The following is a 13706-nucleotide window of genomic DNA, read 5'->3' as shown; positions in this document are numbered from 1 at the left end:
AATGGGTCAATTAATGAGTTAATATTGTGAACATATGTTTTTTATTCAAACTGCAATGTCAAATATAGTAAAGGTAAAATGTTAATAATATATTTAATTTGAGAATATTTAGTTATCCAATGAAATTGTTACAAGACAATGATTTTATGAGAAAAGACCATTCTTATATTAACTCAATTTTTACGAACATTAGCAAAAATGTTATGAACAAGAGGGTTACCTTACACTGCAGTGAAGATTATGAAGTAAAATAACCGTATATTACAGTTAAAATTTCAATTTCAGTCCTTTAATTTATAAAATTATACAGAAATTCCTGTTTACTCTTCTCCAAGGAAAACAAATTCAAGTTTTCTGATGTTAAACCTAATTGCTTTGTGTTTTCAGTTGTACCCAGTTATACATTAGAAAGACAAGTAAATTTGTAATAAAATATCAATTAATCAATCTATCTTTTGCCACTCCTTGGCGTAATCTAGCTATTTTTTTGTATTTATGTCTGTATAACTGTTTTGCCGAAATAAATAAAATTAAATTAATCATGTAATGTTTGTTTCAGGCGTAGGCATTTAATTATTACTATACTACAAATACATAATGTGCTTATTGTATCCTACTGACAGCCCAATCTCATATCAGGGATATATACTTCATTAAAGGAATTGCCATTTCAAACCAATTAAATGTTGGTCTTCTGTTATCAAGTAACTGCCAAACTTGACCTAAATTCATGCTCAAAAGAAGGGTTTATTCTGAAGCCAGTTGTTTTTTTTCTCATACTGTAGCTTTATCCCTTTCACATGGTCTAAGAGCCCGTTCGGACGGAACAAATTGATACGTGTAATGGTCGCGTGTGGTGTAAATTTTGAGATAAACTTGCTGTTTCAAAAATTCACCTCATGAGGTGGATTTTTCAATTACACCTTAAACCGCAAGATAAAGAGCAATTTGACCTTAATAGTGTAAAGAAATGCATGAAATATGACTGTTTACACGTGTAAATTGTTCATCGTCCGAACGATCACTGATTACACATGTAAAGTTACACATGTAACTGATTTTACGTCCGAACACAGCCTAACAAAACTCTTACTTGGAGTTTACACACGATTTAAAACGCATGTGTGTTGATGTTCATGTGTTTGCAGACTTTTATTTTTTTATTGTTATTTACATGAATTTGATCTCATTATTTTAGACACAAAGGGTATTCATCGTATTGAGAATGTTAGCCATAGTGAAAGAGCGGTTAGTTTGCACTTGTACTCGCCTCCTATCCAGACATGCAGATCATTTGATGAGAGAACTAGTCACTCAATAACGTGTAAAACTACATTTTGGAGCAAATTTGGTGAAAGGACACCATTTGTAAGTACTGTATACTAAAGCTCTGTCTACACTATCAAACTAGTTTGACAAAAAAAAAAGTGTGATTTGCTCAAATATGGTAGTGATATGCCCAAGCATGGTAGTCATATGATGTCATCATGTCCATATATGGGCACATCACGTTTTTTTGTCGCATAGTGTTTGGTAGTGTGGACAGAGCTTTATTAGGTGATCATTTAGAATAAAATGATCACCTATTGTTATTGTATAAAATCTTTATTAGGTGATCATTTAGAATAAAATGATCACCTATTGTTATTGTATAAAATCTTTATTATTATTTTTTTTTTTATTTTTTTTTTTCTTTTTATTGTTTCTGTACACTATTTTGTGTAACAATTATCTCAAAAAGTTTAATGTCAATGATTACAAAAATTTCAGAATATCTTTCAAATAATACAACTTAATCCTAATAAGCTTTCCAGCGTGATCACTCATCCGTGACGACATTTATACGCCATTTTGCGAAATCACATTATCAATCATATCTCCATAATTCATTATCACATATTAATGAAATTCACTACACGTAAACTTCAGATCAAGGGTAAAAATATTAGGAAATAAAAACGCACGCGCACGTAGGTTCATGCGCGTGATATCGCGCGTTAAAAATTTAAAACGCTCAAAATTAAGTTTTGATCAATTTAGAGCATGAATTAGGCCATTTGCGTGTTTCAAAAAATTACTGCGCAAAAATGCGTTTTTGCGCGCGCGATACTTAAAAAGCGTAAAAAATATGAATTTTTTTTAAAAATCTCATTCTACTCACCATCCTTAGTACATTCACCAAATTTGAGTCAGTTCCGACTTAAAATAACGCTATACGAGCACGTTAAAAATGACAAAATGCGCACATTTATTTTACAAAAGTTCTGAAAATGGTGAAAAATAGGTCTTTTTTAAAATGAAAATAACTCTTCAGAATGCAAGATGACCCCCGATTTTTTTAACTTATTCTGGAAGTCATTGAGTTGTAGATATGAATTCATGTACACATTTTACGTACAAAATGTTTTGACGTCATCAAATGGCCACTTGAATTTAAAAATTAGGATTTGTTATCTTTTTGTGTAGATTATCACATTCAACAGAGCGCATCTTGGTTATGTGTGCTCGAATTTCGCACAACTTTCAGTATGTGCTTGCTTAATTAATTATCTTTATCATGAGTTGACACTATCTTCATTTTAATGACGTCATCACGCGTAAAAACTTGAATAACGTAGGCCGTGTAATTTCACCTTCGCAGTAAATTTGAATATCTTACAGCTCTTCAGAATTGAAGGTTACCTTGATGATTATAATTTATTGTGAAAGCTGATGAAATGTAGATATTAATTCATATAAAAATTAAGCCTATCGGATGTTGTGACGTTAACATATGGCCAGTTGAAGTGAAAAAGTAGTTTTTTCATATTTTCCGTCAAAGTTATACACAATTCAAAGAGCGCGCACAGCGCTTCTACGTGCCAATTTTTTTTTCCAAATCTTATATTTTTTTGCTCAATTAATTATCTTTCGAAATTGTCATCTTAAAGTTTAGTTTGATAACGTCATCATGCCAAAAAATTAGAACATGTGTCCCGTAATTTCACCTATGCTACACTGTATATAGATATACAGTATATACTGTACATATTGTATATGGCATATAGGCACAACTCAGCACTATAAGCATATAATAGGATGGCATACATCAACATTTTCCGATCGTATGTTAACGTACGTGCATGTTTAAAAAAAAATTAATTTCAGTAAAATGATAAAAATGATCACCTATAATTCGTCAAAGTGACGAATTAAATTCTAGTTATTAGGTGATCATTTAGAATGCTAAATGATCACCTATTGTTATTGTATGAAATCTTTATTTTTTTTCTTTTTATTGTTTCTGTACACTATTTTGTGTAACAATTATCTCAAAAAGTTTAATGTCAATGATTACCAAAATTTCAGAATATCTTTCAAATAATATAACTTAATCCTAATAAGCTTTCCAGCATGATCACTCATCCGTGACGACATTTATACGCCATTTTGCGAAATCACATTATCAATCATATCTCCATAATTCATTATCACATATTAATGAAATTCACTACACGTAAACTTCAGGTCAAGGGTAAAAATATTAGCAAATAAAAACGCACGCGCACGTAGGTTCATGCGCGTGATATCGCGCGTTAAAAATTTAAAACGCTCAAAATTAAGTTTTGATCAATTTAGAGCATGAATTAGGCCATTTGCGTGTTTCAAAAAATTACTGCGCAAAAATGCGTTTTTGCGCGCGCGATACTTAAAAAGCGTAAAAAATATGAATTTTTTTTACAAATCTCATTCTACTCACCATCCTTAGTACATTCACCAAATTTGAGTCAGTTCCGACTTAAAATAACGCTATACGAGCACGTTAAAAATGACAAAATGCGCATATTAATTTTACAAAAGTTCTGAAAATGGTGAAAAATAGGTCTTTTTTAAAATGAAAATAATTCTTCAGAATGCAAGATGACCCCCGATTTTTTTAACTTATTCTGGAAGCCATTGAGTTGTAGATATGAATTCATGTACACACTTTACGTACAAAATGTTTTGACGTCATCAAATGGCCACTTGAATTTAAAAATTAGGATTTGTTATCTTTTTGTGTAGATTATCACATTCAACAGAGCGCATCTTGGTTATGTGTGCTCGAATTTCGCACAACTTTCAGTATGTGCTTGCTTAATTAATTATCTTTATCATGAGTTGACACTATCTTCATTTTAATGACGTCATCACGCGTAAAAACTTGAATAACGTAGGCCGTGTAATTTCACCTTCGCAGTAAATTTGAATATCTTACAGCTCTTCAGAATTGAAGGTTACCTTGATGATTATAATTTATTATGAAAGCTGATGAAATGTAGATATTAATTCATATAAAAATTAAGCCTATCGGATGTTGTGACGTTAACATATGGCCAGTTGAATTGAAAAAGTAGTTTTTTCAAATTTTTCGTCAAAGTTATACACAATTCAAAGAGCGCGCACAGCGCTTCTACGTGCCAAATTTTTTTCAAAATCTTATATTTTTTTGCTCAATTAATTATCTTTCGAAATTGTCATCTTAAAGTTTAGTTTGATAACGTCATCATGCCAAAAAATTAGAACATGTGTGTCCCGTAATTTCACCTATGCTACACTGTATATAGATATACAGTATATACTGTACATATTGTATATGGCATATAGGCACAACTCAGCACTATAAGCATATAATAGGATGGCATACATCAACATTTTCCGATCGTATGTTAACGTACGTGCATGTTTAAAAAAAATTAATTTCAGTAAAATGATAAAAATGATCACCTATAATTCGTCAAAGTGACGAATTAAATTCTAGTTATTTTTTTTTTTATTATTTTTTTTCTTTTTATTGTTTCTGTACACTATTTTGTGTAACAATTATCTAAAAAAGTTTAATGTCAATGATTACAAAAATTTCAGAATATCTTTCAAATAATACAACTTAATCCTAATAAGCTTTCCAGCGTGATCACTCATCCGTGACGACATTTATACGCCATTTTGCGAAATCACATTATCAATCATATCTCCATAATTCATTATCACATATTAATGAAATTCACTACACGTAAACTTCAGATCAAGGGTAAAAATATTAGCAAATAAAAACGCACGCGCACGTAGGTTCATGCGCGTGATATCGCGCGTTAAAAATTTAAAACGCTCAAAATTAAGTTTTGATCAATTTAGAGCATGAATTAGGCCATTTGCGTGTTTCAAAAAATTACTGCGCAAAAATGCGTTTTTGCGCGCGCGATACTTAAAAAGCGTAACAAATATGAATTTTTTTTACAAATCTCATTCTACTCACCATCCTTAGTACATTCACCAAATTTGAGTCAGTTCCGACTTAAAATAACGCTATATGAGCACGTTAAAAATGACAAAATGCGCACATTTATTTTACAAAAGTTCTGAAAATGGTGAAAAATAGGTCTTTTTTAAAATGAAAATAATTCTTCAGAATGCAAGATGACCCCCGATTTTTTAAACTTATTCTGGAAGCCATTGAGTTGTAGATATGAATTCATGTACACATTTTACGTACAAAATGTTTTGACGTCATCAAATGGCCACTTGAATTTAAAAATTAGGATTTGTTATCTTTTTGTGTAGATTATCACATTCAACAGAGCGCATCTTGGTTATGTGTGCTCGAATTTCGCACAACTTTCAGTATGTGCTTGCTTAATTAATTATCTTTATCATGAGTTGACACTATCTTCATTTTAATGACGTCATCACGCGTAAAAACTTGAATAACGTAGGCCGTGTAATTTCACCTTCGCAGTAAATTTGAATATCTTACAGCTCTTCAGAATTGAAGGTTACCTTGATGATTATAATTTATTATGAAAGCTGATGAAATGTAGATATTAATTCATATAAAAATTAAGCCTATCGGATGTTGTAACGTTAACATATGGCCAGTTGAAGTGAAAAAGTAGTTTTTTCATATTTTTCGTCAAAGTTATACACAATTCAAAGAGCGCGCACAGCGCTTCTACGTGCCAAATTTTTTTCCAAATCTTATATTTTTTTGCTCAATTAATTATCTTTCGAAATTGTCATCTTAAAGTTTAGTTTGATAACGTCATCATGCCAAAAAATTAGAACATGTGTGTCCCGTAATTTCACCTATGCTACACTGTATATAGATATACAGTATATACTGTACATATTGTATATGGCATATAGGCACAACTCAGCACTATAAGCATATAATAGGATGGCATACATCAACATTTTCCGATCGTATGTTAACGTACGTGCATGTTTAAAAAAAAATTAATTTCAGTAAAATGATAAAAATGATCACCTATAATTCGTCAAAGTGACGAATTAAATTCTAGTTATGTTTTGTTTCTATACTATTTTTAAAGAATACAGAATGTACTCAAGATTAAGTTTCAATTTCAAGTTCAGTGCCTTATTCAGTGTTTTTTGTCTTGTACGTCTTTATTGTTCAACACATTATTTTTGATATACTTATCTTTCTTAAATCTTGCATCCTATTTTGACCTTGTGTATTTTATCAAGAATGCAGAATGTACTCTGTAATGTACTATACTATGAAGCAAGTTCATGTTTCAATTTCAAGTTCAGTGCCTTATTCAGTGTTTCTTATCTTGTTTACATGTTGTCCAACAACACATTCTTTATGATTATACTATCTTAAGAAATCCTACATCCTATTTTGACCCTGTGTATTTTATCAAAGAATGCAGAATGTACTCTCTAATGTACTTGTACAAGTTCATGTTTCAATTTCATAAAGTTCAGTTACTCTATATTATTTTTCAATAGTTTTCCTGTTTAACATTTCTTACATTAATAGTTGGATAGCCGAGTGGTTAAGACACTTAACTGTCATACAGATAGACCCGGGTTCAATTCCAGACAACTCCCAGTCCACTCAGCTGTAAATGAGTACCTAGTTGAAAATACTTGGGAGAAAAAAGGCGGTGTGGAAAGGAACTGACCCTACCACATAATGCCGAGGCTTAGTACAATGAGCTCCTAACAGCTCATTCCCCTATGTTCAGAATGAACACGGGACTCATTAATACATTATGTATTTATTCTCCATCCATTGTTTATTTTTCTTGAAGATTAGAATGTACTATTGCGACTGTGGTACTTTTCGAACTACAGTACTGTTATTCCCAGAAGGCAATAGGCAATGTTTTTATGTGATTTGATTACATGGCATATGGAACCTAGACAACATACATGTAATAATGCGTTTGAACTCAAATCGGGAAAACATTATTTAATATTGTCTTGTTTGAGATTTTATAGAATGATTAGTGAATAGTGTGCACCATTTAAAAATAGAAATAAGACCATACCACACCCAAGTTAGACAGCCATCTGTTTTATACACTTATAATAAAACCCATTTGAACATAAACAATATCGAATGTTTATATGACCTTATTTGGCATAGCAGCTGTAATCAAAGTATACAACAGTAATGAACGAACATTTCGCTTTAATAGCCAAAAAAATTGCTTGCTGTATTCTCGGTACTATTTCCAAAGTATCATAGGAATATTTGGTAATACAACACATTAACATGTGTTTCACATGTATTTAGTAGTAACCTACTTTAACCCTTAAACTAACCTTTAGGGAAAAAATGATCAAAAACGTTTCACGGATGACAAAGTTTTCATTTTTTGCACATATGTTCACTTGGACATACAGATTAAAAAAATCACTGTAGCCAAGAAAAAAATGTATTTTATGACCATATTTGGAGTATTTTCAAAATGGCTGCCAAAACAAAATGATGGACCATATCTTAGTAACCGGTAGGGGTACAGAGTTCATTTTAGTGTTAAATTGCTTAGAACACATATGTTTCTATTCACTCTAATACAACATTTTATTAGAAAATGGCCGGAATCATCATTTCCGGAATTGTGACCTTTGACCCTAGTATGGTCATATCTCGAAAACTACTGACAGTAGAAACATGAGGTTGGTCTTAAAATATTCACAATATACATGTTAGTATTTGGTCTAACGAACTATTTTTCCCAAAAGTGAATGGAAATCATAATATTGACCTTTGACCCGATAACCTCAAATTTCGTTACCGAATGCGCATAACATCAAAATATTGGGCTTAAATTGTCAAAAATGTATATTTTTGTATTAATTAAGGTAATGACTGAATTTGTCAATTGACCAGAAGTAATGATATTAACTTTTGACTTAAATTTTGTTTTATATCACTACAACTAACTTCAGTGTTATAGAGAAGCAGTGCCTTTTCGACATAATCTATTTTTTAACATTCCAAAGACCAGTTAAAATAAATCACAATAGTTGTTATAATAGTTTCTATTTGAGAATAATAAATACTAATAATAACAATGATTTCATTATTTAAGGTCCATAGAACCCCTTTTATATACAATCAATTACTATAGTATTACCTAGACAAAGATTTCCCTCCAAAAATAACTATTAAAGAAACCGAGGTTGAAAGAGTAACCCAATACAAATACTTAGGTACTATAATTGACAACAAATTAAACTGGGAGTCAAACTCTCTCATGATTTCCAAGAAGGCATCTCAAAGGCTCTACTTTCTCAGAAAACTCAAGCAAATTAGAGTTGATAACACTATTTTAATTCTATTTTATCAAAGTATTATTCAAAGTATTTTATCTTTTAGCATTGGATGTTTTTATGGTAACTTTACTGAAAATGATAAGAAAAATATTGAGAGACCACGTAAAATTGCACAACGTATTATTAAAGCTGATCTAACGCCTTGTTCATTTATCTATGAAAAGAGTATTTAAAAAAAAGTAAACAATATTATGAAAGACCCCCTCATCCGTTACACTGTTATAGATAGGTATTAGGTTATAGATCAGGTATTAGGCTACGACCTCCAAGAGCAAATCTTTGTAGAACTAGAAAATCCTTCGTTGTAAATAGCATTCATATTTTTAATTCTAATGTAAGACGATAATGCAATTTTTAAATAGTTTTACATTTTTAACAGTATTTTTAACTTTTTATCTTGTATTTTTAATCTGTTATGATACTGCATGTTTTAAATTGTTGCAATATTGTTGTTTTAATCTACCAAGCAAAGTGAATTTCCATTTTTATGGACAAATAAAATTTCTTGAATCTTGAATCTTAAAATGAGTATTCATAAAATCCGGCATTCTGATTGTTGACAGAGGTGGATAATTGCTAAGTGGTAAGTATTTTTATGCTTATAAAGCAGTTGTTGATTTCAAACGAGTGTTTTTATTAAATATATATATTGATTTACCACTTTAAAGCACTTAGGTTACCATTAATTTACTTTCTTGTTTCTTTTAAGCATTTAAATTGATTATCAATTAGTCTAACATAGGCTCGTTGCTAGGCATACCTCCACGGCAAAAACGACTGTGGCAATGCAAAGCGGATGCCTCTCATAGGCCTAGCAAATGCTTAGTTACAAGGAGTCCCAAGTGTAGTTTTGTGAAAAATTATATTGCAATTACACATCATTATTACATTTAACTTTAAATAATTTTAATAATTACAATTTTTTTAAATAATTTTAAATAATTGATGTAGGCTATAGGTTTAGGACCCATAGGTACAGGAATTTGATGCGCCCATATATGGACATGATAATGTTATATCACTACCATACTTGGATATATCACTACCATATTTGGTAACATCACTTTTTTTTATATCACTACATTGTTTGTACATTATATTACATTTATATTGTAGGATGCATTACTTCAACATGTGAAAAGGGCCATATATCAAGGAGGTATATGGACCACTTGTCAGAATGCTGAACCAACTATTCCTACTCCAGAAGATTGGGGTTGGACATTAGAAGACACACATTGGAAGCCAGTTCGGATGACTAAACCAGAAGCAGCCAAGGCCTGCAATGAACTTATCAAATGTGGCTGCAAATCTGACCGTGGTTGTGTGACTTGCAAATGTGCCAAATCCAACCTCCCTTGTACAGAACTGTGCAGCTGCAAATGTCCCAGATAATATTACTCGTAATTGAATACAGACGATCCGTGTCAGAATTTATTATTTCTAAGACATAGTTAATACTTATTATTATTATTTATTTTATTTTTTAATAACTGAGGTTTGAAATATAAAATGAAGAAGTGTAAACTGTAAATATAATACACTGCAAAACAGTTATATTAATTTATTGAAGCTTACAACTTGCAGAAAATAATCTGGAAATGTAATCACGCATAGTAAAATGTAACATTCCTCTACACATAACGAGGTAGGCCATATCTCTTGATACAACAATCTGAATCACTCTAAAGCGTGGTTCTCACTAGCGACGCAAATGAATTGACCAACCACAAGCGATGGCTTATTCGCTTATGATTGCTAACTGTCTATAACTTCGCTTGTCATTGGTTAAAACGCTTACGTTGCGTTTACGTCCTTGCGTTACGTTCTAGTGGGAACCAAGCTTAAACAAACATTTATCATATGAAAAAGTAATTGTTTAAATTTGTTGAGAAAACAATGTATTGCGTAAAAAATAAGTGTTTGACGATTGACTGCCAATGTTGTAGTGATATAAAACAAAATTTAAGTTAATATCATTACTTCTGGTCAATTGACAAATTCAGTCATTACCTTAATTAATACAAAAATATACATTTTTGACAATTTAAGCCCAATATTTTGATGTTATGCGCATTCGGTAACGAAATTTGAGGTTGTCGGGTCAAAGGTCAATATTATGATTTCCAGTCACTTTTGGGAAAAATAGTTCGTTAGACCAAATACTAACATGTATATTGTGAATATTTTAAGACCAACCTCATGTTTCTACTGTCAGTAGTTTTCGAGATATGACCATACTAGGGTCAAAGGTCACAATTCCGGAAATGATGATTCCGGCCATTTTCTAATAAAATGTTGTATTAGAGTGAATAGAAACATATGTGTTCTAAGCAATTTAACACTAAAATGAACTCTGTACCCCTACCGGTTACTAAGATATGGACCATCATTTTTGTTTTGGCGGCCATTTTGAAAATACTCCAAATATGGTCATAAAATAAATTTTTTTTCTTGGCTACAGTGATTTTTTTAATCTGTATGTCCAAGTGAACATATGTGCAAAATTTGAAAACTTTGTCATCCGTGCACCCCACTACATTATACTGTACAGGCACCGCATGTGATATAAATGAGATGCTGTATTACCAAATATTCCTCTGATACCTTGGAAATAGATAGTATGGAGATTTAGCACTGGGAATCGGGTATATATAGCCCTTTTCACCTCAAAAGGAGAAAATACCTACCTAGTCGATTTTATGACTTATTTTGACTACCATCCACATTTATAAATGTATTTATTGTGAAAAAACAGTAATAAACAAACATATGTTGGTTTATTCCGGTAAGTGGCACTCATAGAAAGTTGCTGGTTTGTGTAATTTAAGAACATAATTTTGAATATAGAAAGTTTAACAGTTTATTTAGCTGTTCTGTATAAAAAGTAATGACTAAAACAACAAAGTAATGACGTGGGTTTGCATAATACAACTAGCGATCCTGAGAAATCAATTGAAAATTAATTTTTGAAACACCTAACAGTTGCAAAAATAAACACTCGGAAACATTGATAAAAACCGGTAGAGTGCATCAAAATAATTAAGATCTGACGCAACCACTGTGATCAGGATGTAAAAAGTCATTAATAACTGAATAATTCTAAGATTAAATTGGTATTGGATTCATAGAAGATCCTTTGGGTCTCATGAAATTAAACATCTAATTCCATCTTTAAATTAGATGATGATATGGGCACATTGTTATGATGTAAAAAAACAAGCTGATTCGGTTCATAAATTATTAAAAAAAATGTAGGTAGGTTCATGCATCAACTATATTACAGTAGATGAAAACTTGTTGTTAACAGACGGAGTATCTTTTGCTTTTCTTTTACTTTTTAGTAGTGTAGCTCTCTTAACACTGCTTTTCCAAGTGGCTTGATAAAGTCGATATCTGGTCTAAAAGTACAGTACATTATACATAAAAACAAGTAGATCCTATATAATTTAGACAAATTATAATTATGTAATTGGAGTATGTTTCTGTATTCATAAAACAAACGAAATGTGTTCTTATGGTACAAATTACAATAGGTACAGTACCAATAGTCAAATACTGTAAAATACATGGCACATTTATTGATCCAAACAGTGGCGTAATGCAGATGCCTAAAGACCCCTGCATTAGAGACCCTAAATTGCCCTCCAACGCTGAAGGCCTCTGGCATTTTAAGGCCTGTTTTTTCCTCTCTGGGGCCTCTGTAAGCTCCGGGGCCCTCGTGTTTAGCTAGTGAGCACTCATAGCTGGATCCAACACTGTCATGTGCTGTATACAATTAACCTTGTTTTTTACCAAGTAATTGTCATACATTAACATACAGAATAATGGACACAACCTCATTAGCAAACTATTGTTCATTTAATCTTGAACAGGAAATTGTATAAAAATATGATTCGTCTACAGTATATGCTCTCTGTAGGCTGGGACAAAACAGTCCCTACATATACTGTAGTACAGTAGATATGAATATGAAACCGTATGAAAAATGTTCAAACCATATTATAACTATCAGTTGACAGCTTCCTTAAGGTGGAGTTTAACATGAATTAGAAAATCATTGTTTATTACCATAAAAAAAAAAATTTACTAGATATTATTTTATGATCAATAATATGTCAATTTAGTTCAGTTCAATATTAAGGTTTATCGCAAATAGTGTGTGCGACGCATGGTGGAAATGGTTTGGGAGAAAATGTCATGGCACGTACATGACTTGTTGTTTGTACGTACGCGTCATGATTTTTGCTCCCGAACCCTTCCCATCATGCATTGTGCAATGACGTTCCTCACGAAATCAAGCTATTTGCGATAAACCTTATTACTGTACTGTATTTCATAAGAACATCGACCAATGCACAAATTATGTACTCCCAGCCCTGACATACTGTAACATTGATTATTTTTTTTAATAGATTTCTATAGGCTTGTATTAAATGTAAATTCATATTTGCTTTCAATTAGCGTTGTGGATATTTATTCATCCGACATGATGCAATACATTATATAATTTCTTAACTTTCAAAACCCAATCCCATTATTATATCTCAAATGATGATATGATATGATATACAGTAGAATCCCTATGAAGGGGACACTATTGGGACCCTGAGTAGGGGGTTGGCCATATATTTCCCCTTGTTCGTTTCACATGAAAATTTCCCTTAATAGGTTTGTCCCTTGTATAGGAGTATCCCAGTATCTTACAGCCGAAGGCTAAATCGTCGTGCATTAGAATCGCGAAACGCGTCCCTCTGTGGGGTACTTCTCTCCAATATGACTGCTGGCAAATGAACCAATTAGACACAACAAGAATTTGTTTCTATAAAGTATTGTTTTTATTGTCATTCTCGATATAGTTAATCTGAAAAAATACATTTCAACTAAATATTTTGTTTTTATTTATATTTATGTTTTTTATATGTTTCTTCACAAAATAGTATGAATTATTATTAATCTGTTAAAAAATTGTCGATCAAGCCAGACGGCCATCTTGTAGAGAACTTATAACTAACTAACTTATAACTTATAACTATAAGATCCACCTTCACTGCCACACAGTCTGCCCTCTAGCCTTCGGCTTAATATCACCTCTC

General features: G+C 31.6%; 1 protein-coding gene across 2 annotated transcripts in view; it reads left to right on the top strand.

Annotated features, from left to right (window-relative positions):
* LOC144847552 (cysteine dioxygenase type 1-like) overlaps positions 1-13706 on the top strand; it is a 106371-nt gene that overhangs the window by 7229 nt on the left and 85436 nt on the right. For both annotated transcript variants that reach the window (XR_013613755.1, XM_078703974.1), the window contains exon 4: positions 1199-1368. Coding sequence is in view for 1 of the 2 variants with exons in the window: in XM_078703974.1 (XP_078560100.1) it covers positions 1199-1368 (170 nt within the window). In the remaining variant the exon portion in view is untranslated. The remainder of the gene's footprint in view (positions 1-1198; positions 1369-13706) is intronic.

The sequence above is a fragment of the Antedon bifida genome, chromosome 1 (assembly GCF_963402885.1).
Source record: "Antedon bifida chromosome 1, ecAntBifi1.1, whole genome shotgun sequence".
Lineage (NCBI taxonomy): Eukaryota > Metazoa > Echinodermata > Crinoidea > Comatulida > Antedonidae > Antedon > Antedon bifida.
Note: the sequence above shows the minus strand (reverse complement) of the source record. Positions and strands in the feature narration are given on the sequence as shown.